Source organism: Ascaphus truei, chromosome 1, assembly GCF_040206685.1.
Source record: "Ascaphus truei isolate aAscTru1 chromosome 1, aAscTru1.hap1, whole genome shotgun sequence".
NCBI classification, from domain to species: domain Eukaryota; kingdom Metazoa; phylum Chordata; class Amphibia; order Anura; family Ascaphidae; genus Ascaphus; species Ascaphus truei.
In genome coordinates, this window is record NC_134483.1 from 343763262 (window position 1) to 343788204 (window position 24943).

The window sequence follows — 24943 nt, forward strand, 5'->3', positions numbered from 1 at the left end:
TGTACATACTACAGTACAGTATGTATTTTTTATGAAGGTTTATACTACTTTGTAGCAGTGACATTTTGATAGACAAAAAATGGCAAATAAAATATTAGTACATTGGCCCCTAGATTTCTTCCAGCTCCTTGATTATGTGTAATGCCATATTGTGTAGAGCAAGGCCCCGCTTCTTGGCGATCCGCCGATACGGCGGTACCGAGAAGGGGGCCGCCATGTCTGCACATGCGCAGAACGGGCCAGTCCGGGGTCGCGCATGCGCAGAATGGTTTTTTTTTGCCAATGTTGTGCATGCGTAGAACGGTGCATTGCCAGTCTGCGCATGTGCACATAACGAAAATCGCTGGTTCCGCTTTCTGGCGATTTTCACTTTGCGGCAGGTCCCTAGAACGGAACCCGCCGCATGACTGGGGCCCTCCTGTATTTAAAAAGCGGTTGCACACGCAAAACCCTTTTTCCCCACAGCTTCTCCCTTTCCCCCTTTCTTTATTGGCTCTTCGACTGTAGCAGGTTAAGCGAAGTGCAGAGCAGAGGTTCTCAAAGCACTAAACCAAGCCAGGCCTTTGGAGCAATCAGCCAGTATTCTATCCATATGCAAATTAGCTACATTAACATGGGAACAAATACATTGGTTATTTCTAAAACTTGGTGTATCCGGAGGTCCCTGAGAAAAAATGTAAAAACCACTGCTGGTGAGGAAAGAGTTGATTAAACAATAGTTAGAAAATGAGGTATACTGTTCAGTGTCCCAGTATAAACCTTTGTTAATGATAGTGGTGGCCAAAAACATTTAAGAAACGTAGGTTTTCAGATGCACTGTTATAAAGTGGTACTCATAACAAGTACATCTTGTTTTGTGCTCATGATTTCAACACCATCGTGTTTCCCCAAAGATAGGTCACACATCGGAAGGGTGTTAAGTGTACCCAAGGCAGAGCCTTTAACTCGACTTAACTTTATATATACTTAAAAGCCACATCAATTGATCATTGTGTCCCATTGGTTTATCAGCAAAAGACACAATTCAGATGAACAAATTGCAGTGATAAAAGCTGATGACTTCAAGCAATGTGGAATTTGACTAAATAGACTTCAAATATTGATATTCTAAGGTTTTTTACAATGATGCACCCTTTAAGCCGACTCTTGTCTGCTACATGGTTGCTCCACTATTTCCATTGGTAGTGTATGTAGTGGTAATCTGCTCTCAAACACCAGCAATTTTTTTCTCGTTAGGGCACATGGAAGGTAAAGCTTTCGATTCATCCTCCTGTCCTGGACTATCTGGAACTGTTGGGATACCTCATTCCTCATTCCCATTCCCTCTGTTACATCAAGTCTACAGCTTTCGGTTGCTAAACCTATGTACATTCATTATAATATTGACATACCCTAGTCTAGCTAATATCCCAGTTGATTTCTTCATGGTAGCATACCGTTACCATCGCATATATTATATGCTAATAGTACAACTGCCTTCTCATTATTAATCTCGTTAATAGTGAGTAACTGATTTACAGCGCTGATTGGCAGCTCTTCACAGCTACCCTGAGTAGCTTACAACCCACTCCACCTCAAGTATATTTTTTGACTGTTAACGTTGGATAGTAAATACAAATGTATTGATGCTCTCTGATAGTTTGCTGTTGCTTTGCTTCCAGCACCCCTGTGCTCAGATTCTGACTCACCATTTGCTTTGCATGTCATCTTTATTGGCTGTTCATTTCTCCGGGCAGCTGTCAAACCATCCCAAACATGATGTAATATTATCAGTTAGGTTGAAAGTTACATTTGTTCCCGCGGTATGAAAAGCACAGCTCCTGCAGAAATCCTAGGTGCAGCGCTTGAGGAGACCAAAAGTTTAACCCATTCAGTGTGTGAGAATAGGCATGTGAATAATGTATTACAGGCCTCTGAGACGCCGAAGGTTAAAAACAAATTTATTTCTAGGTTACTTGCCATAGCACAGCTCAGTGCAGTTCTATTCATCGCATAGACTCTGTGTCTAGCCAGGTTTCTTTTGGTTTCTGGTCCTGGCTTTATAACTTCACTGAGCTCTTCAATACATTTCCATTCACTGCAGGCATTCTTCATTTCTTGGCAGAATAATATTTGGAGTCACAATTATTACATATGATTAATTCTATAAACTGAATTAGTCATACTAACTATCCAGAAATTGAAATATGTTTACCTACCCAATGTACAGTTCTCTATCTTTAACATATCCATTTCTGTTAATAACATTGGTGTCCTTATTCTGAATCCAGGCTCACTTGTAGCATGTGATAAGATCCATGTAGCATAAACTCGACCCCTTTTTAAAGTACACAAAGTCCTTCTATTTTCTTCAACTTTATTGAGTGGGGTTAACAGAAATATAAAAGTACTTGCATGTAGTTTGTGGAAGGAAATGTCTCTTGTGAGTATCCTATTTGAAAGGTAGTTGCTTTGGTATCAGGGGAAGGTAAAAAGGAATCCCTTCTAAGGGAGCAGTGGAAGATGTGTCTACTCACTGTGTCTGCTGTTGAAAATAGAGAGCACACATTCCCTTCCAGACAGAAACAAGCCAAGGGGCATAACAATATACAGAGAAGGGCAGGGGGGGGAGTCTAAACCAATCTCAAACTATGAGCATTGGCAGGTTGCAAAGGCAACTGACTAGTGGCTGGTGGAAAAGGTAATATAGTAACAACTATGTTGCAATTCACACAGGAGTACTGGCTGCTTGGAACAGGGGAAAACATGCAACTTTCCCTGGGGAGAGCTGGCAGTGTGAGAGCAGAAAAAATGTACATAAAATATACAATCATTTTCCTGGACAGTCCAGGTATAAGAATTTTTCGTGTAAAAGAGTACCCAAAAATGTCCCTTTTCAGCCTTTATTATGTTGGCCAACCGCTGATTAGGAGGATATGTGAAGGAAATTAGTGAGTTACATTCCACTGTCATTAATAGAACGAGAAACCTATTATTAGACAGAAAGTATAAAAACAATACATTATTCCGCTAAACATCAGGGATGTAACAGAAAAACAAAAGTGACTTTGCCCAATGTCACAAGGACACAGAGATCAACCCGCTTCAACGGCAGTTATTGAACTAAAACCCGAGCTGTTGGTAGGATTGGAAACCGGGGCAGAGAAGAGGGACCCCCTTTCACGGTATTATTTTTAACTGATCCCCCCACCTCTCCTCCCACCTAATCACTATATACTTAGTGGTGTAGTTACTGGTGTTTCAGCTTGAAGAGACATCAAGATGGCCGCACGCCAATAGGAAGCTGCAACGTCAAGATTGTGCCTTCCTATTGGACGGCCGTTTGAATACCCAGCTGAAATACCACTAAGTATCTCAGGGACCGGGGGGCATATAGTAGTTAGTGCTGGAATTTCTGTGTATGTAGACAAGGTTAGCATGCTTCTGTAACCAGAACATAACTGAACCCATTTACTCCTTCTCTTTCAGAGGGGACTGTCGTGCACTGTGTTGCAATGGGCTGCAGTGCCCTCTGATAACAAATTGGTTAAAGCAGCAAAACATTCAATATCCTGCGTGTGTTTTTGTTTGGTTTCTAATAAATCAGTTCTGTAGTATTAGATACTTACTGCATTTAGAAGAAAAAAGTCAACCTTTAATGCCATTTTTAATGAGTTTTAACCGAGCATCATTTGGTTGCTATAGCAGGTTTTAGCACACCTCCCCAGCAGTGCAAGATATTTGGCAACAAATTATCACAAACAGGAAAGTGTTGCAGTGTTCCCAGCAGGAGACTGTGTGTGAGCTGCAAGTTGTAACAATAGACAATGTTACCCATAGTAATATAAGGTTACATTGTTTTTGAGGTATTCCACTAACTGAATGATTGATTCAGTCGGCCATTACGTGAACCCAGAGAGCAGGATTTTTGCTGATCGATCGGCAGCTTAGGTAATTACTTTTCATTAAAGGAAATCAAATGCTGCATATATTAAAAAAAAAAAAAAAAAAAAAAGTGCTGTGAGTAATGCTGCATATTGTATGTACAGCACACAACCTTCTACTCAATGCAAAAACACACGAGGTGTTGTAAGAATCTAATGTCTGCTATAACAACCATGGTAAACAAAATGACTGTAAAAAGTAACATACAGTACACTGTTTAAAAAAAAAAAAACAGGACCCCTTCTATTTTTCGGCAGATCTTTCAGGAAAATCACTCAATTTTCATGAAAATTTGCACAATTATAAGTTTATTGCATTTAAGAATTACTTGATAATCGAATAAATATTTGGAATTAGGGGCGGCATGATGACCTCATCGAGTGCATAGTTACAAAATGGTGTTTAGCGAAGATTAATTACGGTCCAAATTTTTTTTACATTAAATATTTCCAGATAAAGGATGGGTCGCTAGGACGGAAAAAGCCTAATTCATAAAACAGCATATTGTTCAGGAGTGAGAGCAGCTGGATCGACTCGTTGTCCATTATGCAATCAGACAGTGGCGCTCTCGTCTTCGGACGTGCGTTTCAGCATATGCACATTTTGAACACACACTTTGAACTCAAACTTTCTAGTAATCTTAGTGTTTCAGATTAGATTACAACATCTTAACACATTTACAAGCTACAAAGGGAACACTCCTATTTCTCGTAAACCTACCACAGTGTATCTGGTATTTGTTGACATAATAGTGACATTAATTTAGTTAACATCAGTTGATTGCCTGCATAGTGCGTGTTATATACAGCAGTGTTAATCTACATAACAGACCTACAATTGTGCACATTTTCATGGGGGTTAAGTGAGAAATATATCAAATATGTTGAAAAACTGAAGGGGTCCCTTTTTTCCTGAACACAGTGTATACAGTATATACACAATGTGCAACCATTTACATTGACAAAATTGTTAAAAAGACCAACATTTTCTACAGGTGCAGGCCCACCAAGAATGACAGCTGCCTACATCTGAAGCATGGTAAGAACATCTCTTTAGCCTTAACGTTGCTACTAGATGGGATACAGACATGCAATGCCCATCTAATGTAACTTAACCATTTGCCAGCTAAAGAGACCCAGGCAGTCATTGGTTTTTCAATGCAGTAACGTGGCTCGCAAGACCTAGAAAAAATTGTATTTGAAATAAAAATGGAAAGGCTCACATATTTTCTTTAAAAAAAAAAGAGCTGGTGTTTTATGATGGTTTTTATACCAGCTGTGTGATAAGCTTGCAGAATCATCTAAAAATGATAGTAAACTTTAGTAAGCACTAAAGCGGTGCTTGTTTGCAAAAGGCGGACTCCAATCTCAGATATATGGCCCCAATTCAATCTGCTGTGACGACATTTTCTCCATGCACAGAAAAGATGAAATGCACTGCAACAAATAGTTCTACGGGGTCAATGCACTAAGCTCCGGTAGAATTTTTTTTCAATCTCCATTATTGACAGGGTTGCTATCACGGTATGCAGAAAGCCCCGAAACCAGTGATAGCAACATTTGCAAAAATGGGGAGTAGCCGGCGACGCGATGATTGCCCCTCTGAAAAGGGCTCACCTGGTGAGTTCTTTCTGCTGCAGAGAGAAAGACGCCTCTCCCTGCGCAAATCTCGGTCGAAATGTAAGTTTTATATTTAGTGTAGATGAGCAGGGGGTCTCCGGAGCAGAACCGCATTGACTTCAGGTTTGTGGACCCCCTGCTTTCCGAGATACAGGCCCCGTTATGGGGTGCCGATATCTCCTATGCATTTGATTCCCACGGTCACGTGACGTGGGACATTTCAATGCATAGGAGATACAAGCACCCCATAAGGGGCCTGTTTCTCAGGAAGCAGGGCATCCACAAACCTGAAATCAACGCGGATCGGCTCTGAGGGCCCTCGGGTGGTTCCCACGGGTGTCAGGGGGCCCTCGGGGGGTTCTCACAGGTGTTTGGGGGCCCTCGGGTGGTTCCCACAGATGTCCAGGGGCCACACAGGGGTCCCTGGGTGGTTCCCGTGGGTGTCTGGGCATCCTCGGTGGTTCCCGTGGGCATCCCGGGGTCCTCGGGTGGTCCCTGTGGATGTCCGGGTGTCACCGGGTGGTTCCTGCGGGTCCCCGCTAGCCTACAGTACCAATCCTGTTGTAAAATAAATAATCATGGCATACATTTCCATAAATAGATCTCCCCCCCAACAAACACATACAGTACAGTAATGTGCAGAATAACTATTATCCAGATATGGAAAATAGCTCCTTTGCCCATTATTAAATCAAACATTAGCCAGCCAGAATAAATAAAGTAAATACAACCGTTCTACTTACCCCTGCCATCATGAAGGGTGTCCTCATCAGCATACTGCAGGGCCATGTCCTCCGATGCCAGCAACAATACATAAACAAATACAATCTAATGGCCCCTAACCACTTAATTACTGTAGCGGTTATTAACCGCTATAGTAATTAAGGGGTTAACCCTCGTATCCCGCTCCCCACCCTGGAGGCCTAACCACCCACCCTGGACCCACTATACCCACCCTGTACCCATTTATTGGCATAGTGGTACATCATACCCATAAAATATGGGCATGATAAGCCACTATAGCACTCAATGGTAACCTTAATCCAAAAGCATGAAGGCAAAAATTCAACAAAAATCAAACAGAATCACCAAAACAACACAATTCAATAAATAAAAACACTAGCCAACAAATTAAATAAATACAAGCAGTAAACAACTAAACAATTCATTAAAGCTGCAGTTCAGTCTTTTTTTTTTTTTTTTTTTACTTCAATAGTTTCATGTGGGCAATCTCTAATTACCTAAAGAACTGCATAGCTGCCGGTCAATTCGTTCTCCGTCTATTTATCGGCATAGTTTGGCAACATCTTTAAATATGGGAACGTAAATCGTTGCTATAGGAACAAGCATGCTTGTTAAAATAGAATCCAAGAAAATTGGTCTTTCAAAGTTGTTTTTTTTTAAACAGAAAATGCTAAAAGTATTTTTTCTTACTACAGAACTGATTTATTAAAAAAAACACACATGCTGGATATTGCCTGAACTGCAGCTTTAATTTGAACTAGTAGCAAACAAAACAATTAATTATTCAAATCACTATCCAACAAATCACTTCAAAGCAGGAGCCAACAAAAGAAATCATTAATGAAAAACGATAATCAATCGAAAAAAATAAATACAACACATGCCAGCAAAATTACACAGAAAGACACCCACAGAATAAACATAAATAGAAAAAAGAACACTCAATACAAGCCAAGCATTAGCCAAAAAATGCATTGGCTAATACTGTATTGATCTGTACCCTAAAGGGGGTACAGTTTCATACATTTTCAGTCTATGGACAATGGAAAAAATACATTTACATACATTCAATCATTTTTTTACCTTTAGAAGCGTTGGCCCTCCAAATCCCGGCGAATCTGGAACCTCTCGTACCGCGATGTCATCAAACTCAATCCATCGCCATCCACCTTGAAGATCCTGGCCAGGTAACAACAATCTTCTTTCTTTGATCTTGTATCAGCTTCTTCTTTCTTCATCTGTGATTATTTCTTTCTTTTCTTTATCTGTTTTCTTCATCTTTTAATCCAAAAACCACATGTTAGATCCACAACAGGATGTTGACTCGTTTGCTTCTTGAGCTCAAATGAGGCGTCAAGGCCTTAAATATGGCCTATGACGTCACATTTTTGGGTCAGATGGTACAGCTCCAATCTGATTGGACGCTGTATCATGTGGCCGCCTCCTTTTTTTTTTTAAAGGATGTGATGTCATCTCCAAGGGAGGTAAGTCACATCCTTCAAACCACATATTACAGCCAATGGGTATGAAGACAATCTGTACCATGTGATAGGTTAGCTTAGTTCAAAAGGATGTGACATCATCCCTTAAAGTGACATCACATCCTTTTGAACTAAGGTAACCTATCACATGGTACAGCAACCAATGGGATTGTCTTCAATCCCATTGGCTGTAATACCATGTGATACAGCCATGTGGTTTGTAGGATGTGACATACCTCCCTTGGAGATGGCATCACATCCTTTAAAAAAACCAAAAAGAGGCGGGCACATAATACAGCGTCCAATCAGATTGGAGCTGTACCATCTGACACAAAAATGTGACGTCATAGGCTATATTTAAGGCCTTGACGCCTTGAGCGCAATAAGCCGACGAGTCAACATCATGTTGTGGATCTAACATGGGTTTTGGATTAATAGATAAAGAAAGAAGATAAAGAAAAGAAAGAAATAATCACAGATGAAGAAAGAAGAAGCTGATACGAGATCAAAGAAAAAAGATTTTTGTTATCTGGCCAGGATCTTCAAGGTGGATGGCAATGGATTGAGTTTGATGACGTCGCGGTACGATAAATTCCAGATTCGCCGGGATTCGGAGGGCCAACGCTTCTAAAGGTAAGAAAATTATTGAATGTATGTAAATGTATTTTTTTCAGGTTTTTGGCTTTAGGGAACAGATCAATACAGTATTAGCCAATGCATTTTTTGGCTAATGCTTGCTTTGTATTGAGTGTTCTTTTTTCTATTTATGTTTATTCTGTGGATTTCTTTCTTTGTAATTTTGCTGGCTTCTGTTGTATTTATTTTTTTCAATTGATTTGCGTTTTTCATTAATGATTTCTTGTGTTGGCTCCTGCTTTTAAGTGATGTGTTGGATAGTAGTTTTAATAATTCATTGTTTTGTTGGCTACTGGTTGAAATTAATAAATTGTTTAGTTGTTTACTGCTTGTATTTATTTAATTTGTTGGCTAGTGTTTTTATTTATTGAATTGTGTTGTTTAGGTGCTTCTGTTTGATTTTTGTTGAATTTTTGCCTTCATGCTTTTGGATTAAGGTTACCATTGAGTGCCATAGTGGTTTCTCATGCCCATATTATATGGGTATGATGTATCACTATGCCAATCAATGGGTACAAGGTTGGTATAGTGGGTCCGCGGTGGGTAATTAGGTCTCAAGGGTGGGGAGCGGGGGACAGGGGTTAACCCGTTAATTACTATAGTGGTTTTTAACCGCTACGATGATTAAGGGGTTAGAGGCCATTAGATTGTATTTTTTATGTTTTGTTGCTGGCATCGGAGGACATGGCCCTGCAGTATGCTGATGAGGATGCCGTTCATAATGGCAGAGGTAAGTAGAACGGTTTTATTTACTTTATTTATGCTGGCTACTGTTTGATTTAATAATGGGCAAATGATCTATTATCCATACCTGGATAATAGTTATTTTGCACATTACTGTACTGTGTGTGTTTGATGGGAGGGGTGATTTATTGAAATGTATGCCATGCTTAATTATTTTACAACAAGATTGGTACCGCAGGCCAGCGGGGACCCCCGGACACCACCTGAGGACCCCCGGACACCCGTGGGAACCACCCGAAAAACCCCAGACACCCGTGGGAACCACCCGAGGGCCCCCAGACACCTGTGGGGATGACCCGGAGACCCACAGGCATCCGTGGGGACCACTTGGAGGCCCACGGACACCTGCGGGGACCACCCGAGGACCCCCAGACACTCGTGGGGACCACCAGGGACCACCGCAGGCCTCTGGTATGAATCCTGTGTATAAAAACATAAATGATGGTTTTATGTGGGGGCACGGGGGGGGGTTGTGTATTGGTGATCATATCATATTGTTATGTTTATTGGGGGCAGAGGGGGTGAGTGAAGGGGGCACCTGGCCTCTGTCCCCAATAATACTGCTTGTGTACATTAACCCCTTCATTGCCTTAGCGGTTAGCCGCTAAGGTAATGAAGTTGACTGTAAATGCATTTTTATTGCATGGAATTGATCAGCTCCGACTTTTTTCTAACTCCCCCAACTTTTCCTGGCGGGGCGATTTTGAGAGGAAATCTCTATTCTAGAGCCGCGATTAGCCTCGTTAAGCTAATTGGGGCTACTAGAATACCACGAGTTTGAAAAGCTGGCGATAAGTGGTGACAAGTGGCTTATCGCTGCGCGTTTAGCAGTTTTTTTTCCCCAGCAGAAGAAGCAGTCAGAACTTACTGCAGCTCTCTGCGCTCCATTCAGCCTGCATGAGGATGACGTAGATGGGCATATCCATATTCTGTCATCTACAACGTCATCATCCAGGCTGAGTGGGGAGAGAGCTAAGTTCTGGCTGCTTCTAATAGGGAAAGGGCAGCAGGAAGGGAGAGACAGGGAGGAGGGTAGAGAAAGGCAGGGGGGAGTGAGGGAGAGACGGAGTGAGGGAGAGACGGAGTGAGCGAGAGACGGAGTGAGCGAGAGACGGAGTGAGCGAGAGACGGAGTGAGGGAGAGACGGAGTGAGGGAGAGACGGAGTGAGGGAGAGACGGAGTGAGGGAGAGACGGAGTGAGGGAGAGACGGAGTGAGGGAGTGAGGGAGTGAGGGAGGGAGAGACGGAGTGAGGAAGGGAGAGACGGAGTGAGGGAGGGAGAGAGGGAGAGAGAAACGGAGGGAGGGGGAGAGAGACAGGGAGGGAGAGACAGGGAGGGAGAGACAGGGAGGGAGAGACAGGGAGGGAGAGACAGGGAGGGAGAGACAGGGAGGGAGAGACAGGGAGGGAGAGACAGGGAGGGAGAGACAGGGAGGGAGAGACAGGGAGGGAGAGAGAGATGGCGGGAGGGGGAGAAACAGGGAGGGAGAGAGAGAGACAGGGAGAGAGAGGGAAGGAGGAAGAGAGAGATAGATGGAGAAGGGGAGAGAGAGAGAGAGAGAGAGAGAGAGAGAGAGAGAGAGAGAGAGAGAGAGAGAGAGAGAGAGAGAGAGAGAGAGAGAGAGAGAGAGAGAGAGAGAGAGAGAGAGAGAGACAGAGAGACAGAGAGACAGAGAGACAGAGAGACAGAGAGACAGAGAGACAGAGAGACAAGGAGGGAGAGAGAGGGGGAGAGAGAGAGAGAGAGAGACAGGGAGGGGGAGAGAGAGGGATGGAGGGAGAGACAATGAGATTGTCAGGGAGAGGTGGAGATAGAGAGATGGAGAGGGAGAGAGAGACAAAGAGAGAGACGGAGAGAGACCGAGAGATGGAGAGAAAGAGAGAGGGAGAGACGGGGAGAGAGAGTGATGAGGGAAAGAGAGACAGGAGAGGGAGAGAGGGACTCAGGGAGGGGGAGCGAGGCGGGGACAGAGAGAAAGCACAGAGGGAGGGAGAGAGAGACAGAGAGAAACAGGGAGGGAAAGAGACAGGGAGGGAGGGAGAAAGAGACAGGAAGGGAGGGAGACAGGCGGCTGCTTCTGTAGTGCAAGTTAGTTTCTGTAGTTTCAGTCAGAAGATTAATGCTGCGGGGATCCCATTCAGAGGCGGGGACCCCCGCAGAGTTAATCCTCTAATGTTTTCAGGGCTGCGGGCTGGGGGGGAGGGGGGCCTCCCATAGTGGACATTTACATTTATGGGTCACAGCTAAAAATAGGTTGCACACTACTGCTCTAATGTAGGATCAAGAGGAACCTCTGGCAGTCAGTCATGTAAAGGGTTCAGCCTGGGTAATACGTGTATGTGTTACAATATTCAGATGCACATAAGTCTTTTAAATTATGTTTTTTTTATTAATTTGTCAATATAGTGAACTAAACCATGGGAAGGCTTTGATTACTTCTAGATGCTCTATGTTAGCTCACTGCCCTGGGCAGCGTGGCTAAAGATAGAGGAAACACTTGACTGACGCACCACTGGATTGAGACACATTGAAAAGTAGAACTTTGCTTTAAAGGAGCAGTTCCTCCTACTGGTTTTATTTTTTCGCCCCCGTTGTTTTTACATGGGTGAACAGCGACTCTCCTTGACGCAAACACCACTATTTTCAGTTCAAGGAACTCCCTGGTTTCTGAGATACTTACCGGTGAAGTTACTGGGTTTTAAATCTCCTTAAGGGGAAATAAAATGGCTGCCAGATTTTGGGCCAATTGGAAACTGCAACATCATCGGTAGTGGCTTCCTATTGGATGGCAATTGAAATCCCCTTTACAAACCAGGAAGTAATACGAGTAACTTTACCAGTAAGTATCTCAGGAAATGGATGGTTCCCAGAGCTGGTTAATATTGTGGTTAGCTTTGTGGGATCCTCAGGTTCAGATCCTGTAAAAGAAAAAAAATGGCGGTTAGTTTGGGTGGATTTCTCCTCTATTTATTGCTGTGTCTCCCTCCCTGTAACACATGCTCTGTACGCCCCTTAGGTAGGGGAGAATGTAAGCATCATTGTACTGTAGTTGTTTTTGAGCTTAGTTGTATTGCGGTTTATTTATCAAAATCACACCAGACTTATTAAAGGAAAAAGTCCCATTGTCTGATAAATCTAGAACTGTTTGTTTTTTTTTTTGCTCTGGCTTTGCCCCAGTTTCGAAGCCAGGAGACTTTGACAACTAGACCCCTAGTAAGAAAGAATGTCTGCCTCTGCTCAGCTAAATAGAGCCTCCATTTTGGCTACTGTGAGATATTTGTATTGCTGAGCTGCATTCCAGACCACCGGCTCCTGAGATATTCACGCACGGCCAACATCATGTTGATGCTTGTCCTTGTCATCCAGCACGTATCTGCAGAATTGATGTGCATCATTTGCACATTTGGGAATCAGTGTTACAGTTGTTAAAACACACTCTCTCCCTATCCGTGCCCAGTATATAACATGGCATGTTAGACTGGTAGGTATGTTCTTTCATTTGGCGCTGTTCCATTGTTTACTGCCTGTGTGGTTCGGCTGCTTGCAACATGTCACTCTCCGGAAGTGCCCTCTTTTAACAAGGGCACCACACAAAGACTTTCGGTTAAGTCCGTCTGACATTGTAAGAGCCAACAGTGCATTGTGTTGCAGGAAATTCAAGCAACAAAAAGGATTTATAAACATTATAGGGAGAAATAGGAATTTTGGGGGCTTAGCTCACACTTCCTCAAAACTTCCAGGAAAGAACGTAATGTGCTGAAATGTATCTCCACACTGGCAACATTTTACTGTGTAAATGCCTGACATTTGGGGACCATGTGTGTGCGTGTGTACAATGTGTGACTTGGGGACGTTGTACTATTTTCTGGGCACACAATACTTCTCACATTCCAGTATAGGTATGATGTGCAGTTCGCAAACATCAAAATGCGCTTGTTTCGCTGACAGAACAATTGATCAGTTACCGAGATGTTAACCTCCAAAGACTGAAATCAGTGGGATTTGGAGGGGTGCAAATCGTATTTTGATGGGAAAGTACAGACTTTTATCAGCAAAAATGCAGAAGAATGTGTGGCTAACTCCAAATTAGTGAGACTCAGAAAACCAGTGGCAGTGCAGTTATCACCCATTGTTTGGCCAGTGTTTTTCAACAGGGGTTTCTAGGAACACTTGGGTTCCACGGGCATCGCTAAAGAGTTAGCTGCAATTTTCAGGTCATTTGAAAATTATACCAAATCCAGAGGAATTTACAATGCACCACATCCCAGACAGGCTATTAGAGATAGCAAAGCAGAGAAATAAACCTCAAAGCCCGACGCTACTAACCTAGAAGACAGCGTATATCACGCGCAGGCTGAATTAACCCCCAGCACATCGGAGACAAACCCATGAGTGTAGAAACGCTGTAGCTGTAATAAAGTAGTCCTTAGATCACATAGAATGGGAACCAGCTGGAAGCGATGGACCCTAGGCCTCCCTAAGGGAACCGACAGACCCTCGCATATACCAGGTAACCCTTAGTGACAAATCAGCAGAACACAGTCAATGGACGGCGTACTCACAATCCAGAATCCAGGTAAGTTTGAAGTCTCCGGTATAGGCTGCGTGCATCCACGGGTAACAGGAACAGGTAAACAGGAGAAAAAACTAGGAGCACAGCAATGAAAAACGAGAACTGGAGGCCAAATGAAAAAATAACAAAAATTTAATGGGACATAAACTATTTAAAAGAGAAACCTCTAACGCGTTTCTCGCATGGTGCGCTTTATTTTTAAAGCGCACCATACGAGAAACGCGTTAGAGGTTTCTCTTTTAAATAGTTTATGTCCCATTAAATTTTTGTTATTTTTTCATTTGGCCTCCAGTTCTCGTTTTTCATTGCTGTGCTCCTAGTTTTTTTCTCCTTTTTTTTCTCCTGTTTACGCTATTAGAGATAGCTGGGGTGCCTTACAATGGATATGATCTCAGACGCGCTATTAGAGATAGCTGGGGTTCCTTACAATGGATATGATCTCAGACACACTATTAGAGAGGGCTGGGGTTCCTTACAATGGATATGATCTCAGACACACTATTAGAGAGGGCTGGGGTTCCTTACAATGCATGTGATCTCAGACACGCTATTAGAGAGAGTTGGGGTTACTTACAATGTATCTGATCTCAGACTCGCTATTAGAGAGGGTTGGGGTTCCTTACAATGCATCTGATCTCAGACGCGCTATTAGAGAGAGTTGGGGTTACTTACAATGTATGTGGTCTCAGACGCGCTATTAGAGAGGATTAGAGAATTTCACAATATAATTTTAGCGTTCCTTAACCAAACAAAGGTTGAAAACCACTGGTCTTGGCATTGCAACAGCAAGCAAATAAGGGATACTATACATTAAAGCAGCAATACTCCATCTCTTCCCCACCTCCCTTTTTTTCTTTCTTTTTTTTATTATTTGTATATGTATAGCATGTGAAAATTTATTATTCTACATTCTTATCTTAACTGGCAATCGTTTGGGGCTCCTGTTATAAATCTGCAAAAATCCTGATTTTGTGCCTAACAATGGCCACCTTTCAGTTCCAATATATCTTTCAGTCAGTGTAACTCAGCAGCTACAATGTATCCGGATATTACTAAGGTAACATTGACTATTGTTACCGTTTGCAGCTCAAACTGCTGGGAACATTGGCAACAAATGATCCCAAACAGAAAAGTGTTACAAAGATCTTGCACTGCTGGAATATGTGCTAAACTTGCTATAGAAATGTAAGGATGCTCATTATATTAAAATTCATTAAAAATTTACATTTAAGCTGCAGACCAAGCAATATCCTACATGTGTTTTTTTTTCTTCATTAAATCAGTTCTGTACTATGAGAAAATACATGTAGCATTTTTTTAATTAAAAAAAAACCTCTAAATAACTTTTTTAAAGTATTATAATGTAACAAATAAACAACAAAACAGGTAGCGCTAACCACAATGGATGTACTGTAGTATCTAGTACCTTATACAAATTATTAAACCATATATAAGGGGCTGCCTGGGACACAAAACCTGACCCCCTGGTCAGGATAACAGTATGGACAAGGGATAGTTCCGTGGGCGCCTATATTATCAACTACTATCAAAGGATATATGAAAGCCAAGCCTGTTGGCTGTGAAGAAATGTGGATCCTCACGATGTGCTTGAAAGAAAAGAAAAAGCACAACACATAGCGTAATACTGTTAAAATGTTTGACAAACAACACTTAGGACAACATGCAGCAGCTGAAAACTGAATGGGTGATTTAGGACAATAAAAACATTTAATAACAATTAATAATTAATATAATGCACAATACACATGGACATATATTATATGAACAAATAAAATTAATGAATTAATAAATTGATGATTCCAACACTCCGTAGCACCAAAGATGATGATAGCAATGCCTACTCCCCAGATGGAATAGGTTTGCAGGCAGTGGATAATTTAGAGAGTATCCCCTCTCGTTTGTATGCTGCTCACTGCTAGCTGGCGTCTCCGTCTGCTCGTGGATGTAGCTCATCAAGCAGGAACTCCTGCAGCACGCCGGGAAAGGCGCCCGAGTAGATGGTAAACAGCAACAGCTGATTCGGCACGCTGTCGGCTACGGGCCGCCGTCGGCTCGTTTGTATGCTGCTCTCTGCTAGCTGGCGTCTCCGTCTGCTCGTGGATGTGGCTCATCAGCAGGAACTCCTGCAGCACGCCGGAAAGGGCGCTCGAGTGGATGGTAAACAGCAACAGCTGATTTGGCACGCCGTCGGCTACGGGAACTAGTCAGTTGGCAGCACACACAGATTCACCAATGTGTAGGGGATACTGACACCAATGTGCTGGGTGTTGAAACCGCCATATACCCCTGAGGAAGAGAGCAGAGCGCTCTCGAAACGCGTAGGGTGGCGGTTTCAACACCCAGCACATTGGTGTCAGTATCCCCTACACATTGGTGAATCTGTGTGTGCTGCCAACTGACTAGTTCCCGTAGCCGACGGCGTGCCAAATCAGCTGTTGCTGTTTACCATCCACTCGAGCGCCCTTTCCGGCGTGCTGCAGGAGTTCCTGCTGATGAGCCACATCCACGAGCAGACGGAGATGCCAGCTAGCAGTGAGCAGCATACAAACGAGAGGGGATACTCTCTAAATTATCCACTGCCTGCAAACCTATTCCATCTGGGGAGTAGGCATTGCTATCATCATCTTTGGTGCTACGGAGTGTTGGAATCATCAATTTATTAATTCATTAATTTTATTTGTTCATATAATATATGTCCATGTGTATTGTGCATTATATTAATTGTTATTAAATGTTTTTATTGTCCTAAATAACCCATTCAGTTTTCAGCTGTTGCATGTTGTCCTAAGTGTTGTTTGTCAAACATTTTAACAGTATTACGCTATGTGTTGTGCTTTTTCTTTTCTTTCAAGCACATCGTGAGGATCCACATTTCTTCACAGCCAACAGGCTTGGCTTTCATATATCCTTTGATAGTAGTTGATAATATAGGCGCCCACGGAACTATCCCTTGTCCATTATAATGTAACAAGCATTTTTTTGTTTCTATAGCAACCATTTACAAAGTCACATCACCTTACTCTTCTGACACAGGCTCTGGCACACCCCTTTTTGAACCCTGCCCTCTCTCTAGCAGTGCTCCAATTGTATTTAGTGACTGCCTGGTCACATGATCTTCCCCACAGAACTTTGCATCTTTGGACCTCTTCTGCTGCACTGACAGACATGTAGTGAACCCCCGAGCCAAATCTTTGCCAATCGATCACAAGTGAGCGGATCGATCGACAACTTAGCTGATTCATTCTCATTGTGTGGATTGTATTGATGCACATACTGTATTAAAGGGGGGAAAATAAAAATGAAAAAAAGAAAACAGCAGCTTGGCTGCTGCTTTCAGAGATGAATTTAACAAAACAGTCACTGTTATTTAATACTACAGAAATTATTTATTTTAAAAAAAAAACCCCCATATAAAATGTCACATGTTTTGCTACTTTAAGCTCTGAGACTAGACCTTTTTCTATGAAGAAAACTGACTATCGCTGCGGTAACTAGGGTGGCCAGGTGGCTTGTCCAAAAATACTGGACACAATGGTGAAAGGTGCGACGCACTCGAGAATCGCTGGTGGGGAAGAATGTTATTTGTAAATGATCGGACTGTTACGTAATTCTTTCTAAATTTCACTCCAAGTATTTACCAATTTGCCCCACTTTATATTCTGCTTTGTAAAAAATCATGTGGAGGGGTCTTGGGAGGGAGCACCCTTCCGAGGATTTTTTTTAGGAAATAGAATATGAAATAGTGCAAATTGGTGCATCCTTGGAGTGAAATTTAGAACAAATGACGTAATGGTCAGATCATTTATAAATAACTGACCTGCACTCATACTGTACATGGCGAGCAATACTAATCTTACTGCTCCTCCCACAAATTCCAAGATTGTTGCACCCCTCCTCATCCTCTCTCTCTCCCCTTATCCTCTCACCCTCCACCCCCTTCGTCCTCTCACCCCCTCCCCTCATCCTCTCTCATCCCCCGACCTTCATCCTCTCTTCTGCCCCTTCATCCTCTCTCGCCACCCCCTTCATCCTCTCTCACCCCCCTCCCTTCATCCTCTCTCATCCCCCATGCCCTTCATCCTCTCTCATCCTCCCCCCTTTCATCCACTCTCATCCCCTCATCCTCTCTCATCCCCCCTCACTTCATCCTCTCTCACCCTCCCTTCATCCTTTCACCCCCCTCCCTTCATCTTCTCTCACCCCCCTACTCTTCATCTTCTCTCACCCCCTCCCTTCATCCTCTCACCCCCCTTCCTTCATCCTCTCTCATCCCCCTCCCTTCATCCTCTCACCCACCCCTCCCTTCATCCTCTCTCACCTTCCCCCCCCCCTCCCTTTATCCTGTCTCACCCTCTCCCTGTCATTATCACCCCCACAGGACAGCCAGAGAAAATACGCACACATACACACACATACACACACACACACAACAGTACAGGTACTAATACACACACCTGGACAAAACAGAACAAATACACACAGGTCACAGGACACACACACACCTTTCTCTGCTCCATGCTTTTCCTCCGCTCTTTGGCCCCACCCCCAGGCTCCTGCCACCTCCATCCTGATTGGCTGCATTACACAGCATCAGCCAATCAGAATAGAGGAAGCTGCCCAGCCCCCTAGCCCCCCTAGCAGCAGCCCTGCTCTCTCCCTTCTCAGGGGAAATCCCGCGATTGGTTACTAAGTCCGGAGAGATAATACCAGCATACACATACATGTCCGGTATTATCTCTCATTTTTTACTGGACAGAGTAACCAAATACCGGGCTGTCCGGTTCAATACCGGACACCTGGCCGTAACATCAGTCTATCAAATAGTTTGCATCCATTTTGCCTACATTCTTCACCTCACACATGGAGCTAACGGTTTGGGTAGTGGTTAACTGAAGCAATAATAGGAGTAACCTGAACCACAAATGATGGTCTGTATTTATTTTGCCTCTCTTGACATTGTTTTTTCTCCAATGAATATGCTGGCAGATCCCCAGTTACGAACATACACTTGTCCTCCTGAGATTGCATATACAGTATCAGTGTGAGACATGATGAACAAGTTTCCTACATTTCAGGCAGAGCTCAATGGACAGAACTGCAAATCACCGACTAGATCCATGCACACAGGGCCGCCAACAGAAATCAGGGTCCCCAGGACAAATGAAAGGAGCAGCACCCCTCCCCACCCCCCCCAAACCCATACTGCACCTACCACAAAACAATATTTTTTAGCGCGCATCTTTTACTTAACTGTTTTCTTCTTATTGTAATATGGAACAAAATTACAATGCAATCTGTTTATTTTTATATTTTCAACAAAAAACAGGTGACTGTGTGACTGGGTGGGTGACTGACTGCCTGGGTGGGTGACTGACTGCCTGGGTGGGTGACAGACTACCTGGGTGGGTGACTGGGTGGGTGGGTGACCGCAACTGACTTGGTGGGTGACTGACTCGGTGGGTGGGTGACTGACTGAGTGACTGGGTGGATGGGTGGGTGACTGAGTGACTGGGTGGGTGACTGAGTGACTGAGTGAGTGAGTGAGTGACTTTGACTTGAATGACTGGGTGGGTGGGTGAGTGACTGGGTGGGTGAGTGAGTGACTGAGTGGGTGAGTGAGTGACTGGGTGAGTGAGTGGGTGGGTGAGTGAGCAAGTGACTGGGTGGGTGAGTGACTGGGTGGGTGAGTGACTGGGTGGGTGAGTGAGTGACTGGGTGGGGGAGTAAGTGACTGTAAGTGAGTGAGTGACTGGGTGGGGGAGTAAGTGAGTGAGTGAGTGACTGGGTGGGTGAGTGAGTGACTGGGTGGGTGAGCCAGTGACTGGGTGGGTGAGTGACTGGGGGGATTAGTAACTGGGTGGGTGAGTGAGTGACTGGGTGCCCGGGGCAGGAGGCAGCCGCGGGGGAAGCTGAATTGGAGCACTCCCCTCCATCCCACGTTGGGAGCGGGGGGAGCGGGCCCACAGGAAGCAGGCCGGACACCCCGCTTCCCTGCGCATGCGTGCTGAGACCTCAGCTCTACGCATGTGCACAGATGTCGTCGACATTTTTTCCCCCTGACTTTATATATACATATATATAACGGGCACGGCAGTGCAGGGGGCCAGGACTCACGGGGACCAGGACGCCGACCCCGGCAGACCCCCCCTGTTGGCGGGCCTGCATGTCATATTGATCTGTATTCCCCTGTGATCTCAAAGTGATCGAGCAAAACACACACAGACCCTATTTGGTTGTGTTTTCCTACCCATAGTAAAGGCCTGTTTCTTCTACCAGTGATTGGTGTACTTGGCGCTAAACTAACTGTTCCATGCAACCTGAAGATTTTATGAAAACATTGCTACAATGTTTAAAAATAAATATGCTGCAGTCACTTCCCAGAAATTACAAATTTCCTTTTTTTTTTCTTTTTTTCTTCAAAAGCTGGTAAGCCAAGTACATTAACTTCTTTTTGAAGGCTCAGTACTCAAATTAAATATAAAAATCCAACTCCCCGTGCAAGTGTGAGGATCTATTTCAGCGTGTTGCAAGCCCTTTAAGAAGCCAAAATGTCTACAGAGTTCTCCAGCGGTAGAGGAGCCTGAGTGTACAGTGTGTGGCCTTGCCAGTGATAATTGTGTACAGTTATGTGTTTGTGGTGATGAGGTTGGGACATGCTGCACTTTTCCTCTGACAAGTAACTTGCTTCATTTTATGATAAACGTTGTCTATACGCTGCAGACCCCAACTAATGATTATTCTCTTTAGAGGTAATATGTGAGCGTAGCACTCCTACCTGCAGCATTAACCCTTCAGTGCCTTGTGATGTACAGCGTACATCATCAAAAGTGCCACCCCGAGGGGCCCTTATGACACATTGTACATCGGCATAGGTGATGCTCATATTTTAGGGGCTGTATGTGATTGGGTGGGGTGGGGGCACCGATTGCGTACTACACTGGATGGGGCATCACTTGACGTCCGGACTGGCGGGGAGGGGCGGACGCAAACCTGGAAAGGGATCACGTGATCGCTCCAAAGAGTGGTCAAGTGATCACGACCCTCTGGCACTGAAGAAGTTAATAAAAAGGAGACTTTCTCCTGATTTGTGGCAGGGAATAGAAAGCATTTTTATATCTTTTTGAAGCGAGCCGCAGTAATTCAGAAGGACCAGTAATGGGGGTTTTCTTCAGTCTTCATTTTCTAGATCAGACGTGCACAAACTGGGGGAGCGTGAGATTTTTTTTGGGGGGGGGGGCGCAGCGGTTACAGAAGCCTCGCGCGGTTCTCCAGGGCATTTAAATTAAATGCTCAGGGACCGCGCAAGGCCTCTGTAACTCACCGTGATTCAGCCGGCTTCAGTCGACGTGTCGCCATGGCAGCACGGCCTCATTTGACATTGCGGGGTCACGTGCTGTGACGTCACATGATCCCGCTGCCTCATTTGACCCGGCACACAGGTAAGGGGGGGAGCGCGAGCACTGGGGGAGAGCAGGCATGGGGGCGCAGAACCAAAAGTTTGCGCACCCCTGCTCTAGAGAGCAAAGGCTTGTTCAGATGATTTGAAGTGTGATGTGTGAGGTGATACACTAGGATTCACTGAGTGCGCATACGGGGTGACGCCCTGATCCAGTGTTTATTGCCATTCAGGTCAGTGAGTGCCTAGTGAATTTCCACCTTAGTCCTGCTCTGCGTTTATTTGGAATTAGCTGATAGACCCGGCGTTGCCCGGGATGTAAATCTGTAATAGGTTGTATAAATGATATATTAGCGTAACAATACTGTAGGTTCATAATTAGGTGGTGAGGAGAAGAGGGAGTAGGTGGAGGGTGTGAGTGTGTGGTGGTGCGCACGTCGGTCCCACCCTCACCTCTGTCCCCGCCGGTGTTCCCGCCGGTGTTCCCCCCCGTGGCTCTGAAAATTTTCCTGTCCCCGCCGGTGTTTGGCCCCTCCCCCCCCCAGTAGGGCGGTTCCCAATCTTTTTTACATTGTGCCCCCCTGCTAGAAAATATTTGTTCCGTGGACCCCTATTTAATAAATCTTATTGTCTGCTCATCAGACTCATCGCTAACAAAACTGTTTGACTGATTCTAAGCAGTATAGTATCCTGAGCTCGTGAGGAGAACACATGCTTAATAAGGCCCCACACTGCATCTCTAGACAGCACAGGTGGTATAGCTGCCATCATTTGTGGAGCTTCCAAAGTCACACCCCACAATGCCTTGCTGCTATGAATGCAAAGCATTGTGGGGAGCAACTTTGGAAACTCTTGCTATAATTGACAGCTGTACCACACACGCTAAGGTGCAGTTTGGGGCCTTATTAAGTGCACAGACCCCACAACGACTGAGGAACGTACTATACTCCCTGGGATCTGCATTACATTTTGGGGGGCAAACTCCTTGGAGGCACATCACTAACCCCTAGGGGTTCCCGAACCGCCTGTTGGGAATCGCTGCTTTAAATGATCAGTACTATGTAATACAGTAAAGCTAGAACCGTTCAAAACATTCAAAAAAACAAAAACACTGTCCTAATTATCTGAGCAGGTAACACGATGCCTACTTTTTCCTTCATAGATTCTTTTATATTTGTGGATCACTCAGCCTTTAACTATGGAGCAGTCTTGCAATTTGTGGGACATAGTCTGTCGGGAAATAGTGCGGTCATTTAGAAGTTTGTCCCTGGGCCAGATTCATAATGTTGCAGTCTTCTTTAATCACGGTAGAAAGTTTCCTCTCTGATTTCTGTTTTTAATTGCATAATGTAATGAATTCCATAAACACAACAAACCACAATTATTTGCAGGCCTCAGAGAGAGGCTTCAGGAATCTGACATTTCATCTCCTGTAACTTTATCCCCTTCTCAGCACACTGTCCTGTGGCATCCTCATTGCATTGTCCTCCCTTAACTAATGAATTGCAGAGAAGCAGAAGCACAGCCATATTTTTTTCTCTTGCATACTGTTGTGAAATCTTGTTTCCCTGTCTTTGTGGACTGCAAACAATATTTAAAATCCTTATAATCTGAAAATCAAAAATAATTTGTAGTAAGTATTTATGGAAACATTATTGATACCCTCTCTCCTCATTTCGTTCTTTTAACACTTTTTTTTTTTTTTTTTTTTAAGCCTGTGGTGTGGGGAAGATTGCACCTTTTTGTAATTACTTGGCTAGAGCAGTGTTTTTCACCCATTTTTTGGTTAAGGAACCCTAAAATGATATTGTGAAATTCTGTGGAAACTCCAAACCCCTCCCCCTGTCTGTCAACCCCCCCCACCCCCACTTTCTCACTTACCGCTGTTTCTCACATCCCCTCTCTATTCTTCCCCTCTTACACTCCCTGCTTCTCTCTTCCCAGTTTACACACCTTCTCTCCCTTTCACTCTTCTTCTCTTACACTCTCCTCCTCTTACACTCTCCCCCTCTTACACTCTCCTCCTCTTACACTCTCCCCCTCTTACACTCTCCTCCTCTTACACTCTCCCCCTCTTACACTCTCCTCCTCTTACACTCTCCCCCTCTTACACTCTCCTCCTCTTACACTCTCCCCCTCTTACACTCTCCTCCTCTTACACTCTCCCCCTCTTACACTCTCCTCCTCTTACACTCTCCCCCTCTTACACTCTCCTCCTCTTACACTCTCCCTCTCTTAGGCCACGTCCATAGCAGGGGAAGCCGCACTGAGCCGTGCGGACGCTCCGCGCTGAGCCCCGGCATCCTCAATGAGGATGTCTTTAGAGGGGGCTCACGCGAGCGTCCGCAGGCGTGCTGTGGAGTTGGATTTTTCAGCCGACAGCCAAGCTGTTTTTCAGCGCGCTGTCGGCTGAAAACATCCAATCAGCGAGAAGCAGCGTCAACATCACGGCGCCGTGACGTTGACGTCGGTGCGTCGCGGGCGATTGGCCCAGCGACGTCACTGCCCCGCCTCCCTCAGCCTTCCCCCGCCTCCCGATCGCGCCCGCTGGATCGTCTGCATGTGCATGAAATCGCACAGGCTTCAGCAGGCGAGCCTCAGCGTCAGCGCGGTTCAGCACTGCTCCCATCTCTATGGACGCAGCCTAACTCTCCCCCCTCTTACACTCCCTCTCTTACACTCACCCTCTGTTACACTCTCCCTCTCTTACACTCCCCCTCAATTACACCCTCCTTCAATCACACTCCACCTCACTCACACACACACATCCTCCCTCCCCCCCCCAAACACATACACACACTACCCCCCACTCACGCACACACATTCCCCCACAGACACGCCTCTCCCCCCCAACCATCTTACCTTGGAGTGGGGAGACCGTCGGTTCTGCACCGGGCAGAAGTTTGAAGCAAGGGTGGGGGGGGGGATTGCAGTGAATGCCGAGCCGCTGCTGCTGGGGAGTCACTGGGCCTGGGACAGTTGTCCCTGCTCTCCCCCCTTGTTGGCCGCAGATTCCCAGTTGAAAATAACGGGGTAGAGGTCATACACCACGGAAAATACATTTTTTTAGATCTGTTTGCTGTTGGAAGAAAGTCTTTTTGGGACGGTGGAGGTGAGCGGTGGAGTGAGAGCACTGGAGTTTGTTAAACAAGATAACATGATCAACAGTATCTAAACCCTTTGCAAAATCTAGGAATATTGCACCAGTGAGTAACGTCAAGACCGATATAATGTCAAGTTATTGGAAGATAACACAACATTATGCTACAATAATTTGACGTTACACCTATTCAAATGAGATGTAGCTCCGATGCTGTTTGAGGATACCATGTTAAGTCAGGGAACATAACATCCCCAGCAGTGCAAAATCTGTGTAACACTTTACTGTTTGTGATCATTTGTTGCCAATGTTCCCAGTAGTTTGAGCTGTAAACTGTAACAATAGATAATGTTACCTTAGTTATATAAGAATACATTGTAGCTGCTGAGTTACACTGACTGAAGGATTGATTTGAAACTGAATGGCAGCCATTTAGTGAACCCTGGAATGCAGGATCTTTGCTGATCGATCACGGGAGAAGTAATCGATCGGCAGTTTAGGTCATTAGTTTTCGATAAAGGTAATCCAAGGCTGCATATATTAAAGCAAAAAAAAAGATTTATTTTTTTGAGCTGCTTGGATTGCCATTTTTTATAGAGCTTAGTGCATCTAGCCTAGCATAGTGTCTACCATTCATATTATCCGTTTTTCTGTTTAATACTGTGTTTAGGAGCATACTGCCACCCTGTGGCAGTAATCAGTAT

At 44.5% G+C, this 24943-nt stretch overlaps 1 protein-coding gene across 2 annotated transcripts in view; it reads left to right on the plus strand.

The window, feature by feature from the left end:
* The window catches only part of LEF1 (lymphoid enhancer binding factor 1), a 130167-nt gene that overhangs the window by 93979 nt on the left and 11245 nt on the right, over window positions 1-24943 (plus strand). For both annotated transcript variants that reach the window (XM_075608380.1, XM_075608391.1), the window contains one exon: window positions 4919-4962. In XM_075608380.1, coding sequence (XP_075464495.1) covers window positions 4919-4956 — 38 coding nt within the window. In that variant the 3' untranslated portion in view covers window positions 4957-4962. The remainder of the gene's footprint in view (window positions 1-4918; window positions 4963-24943) is intronic.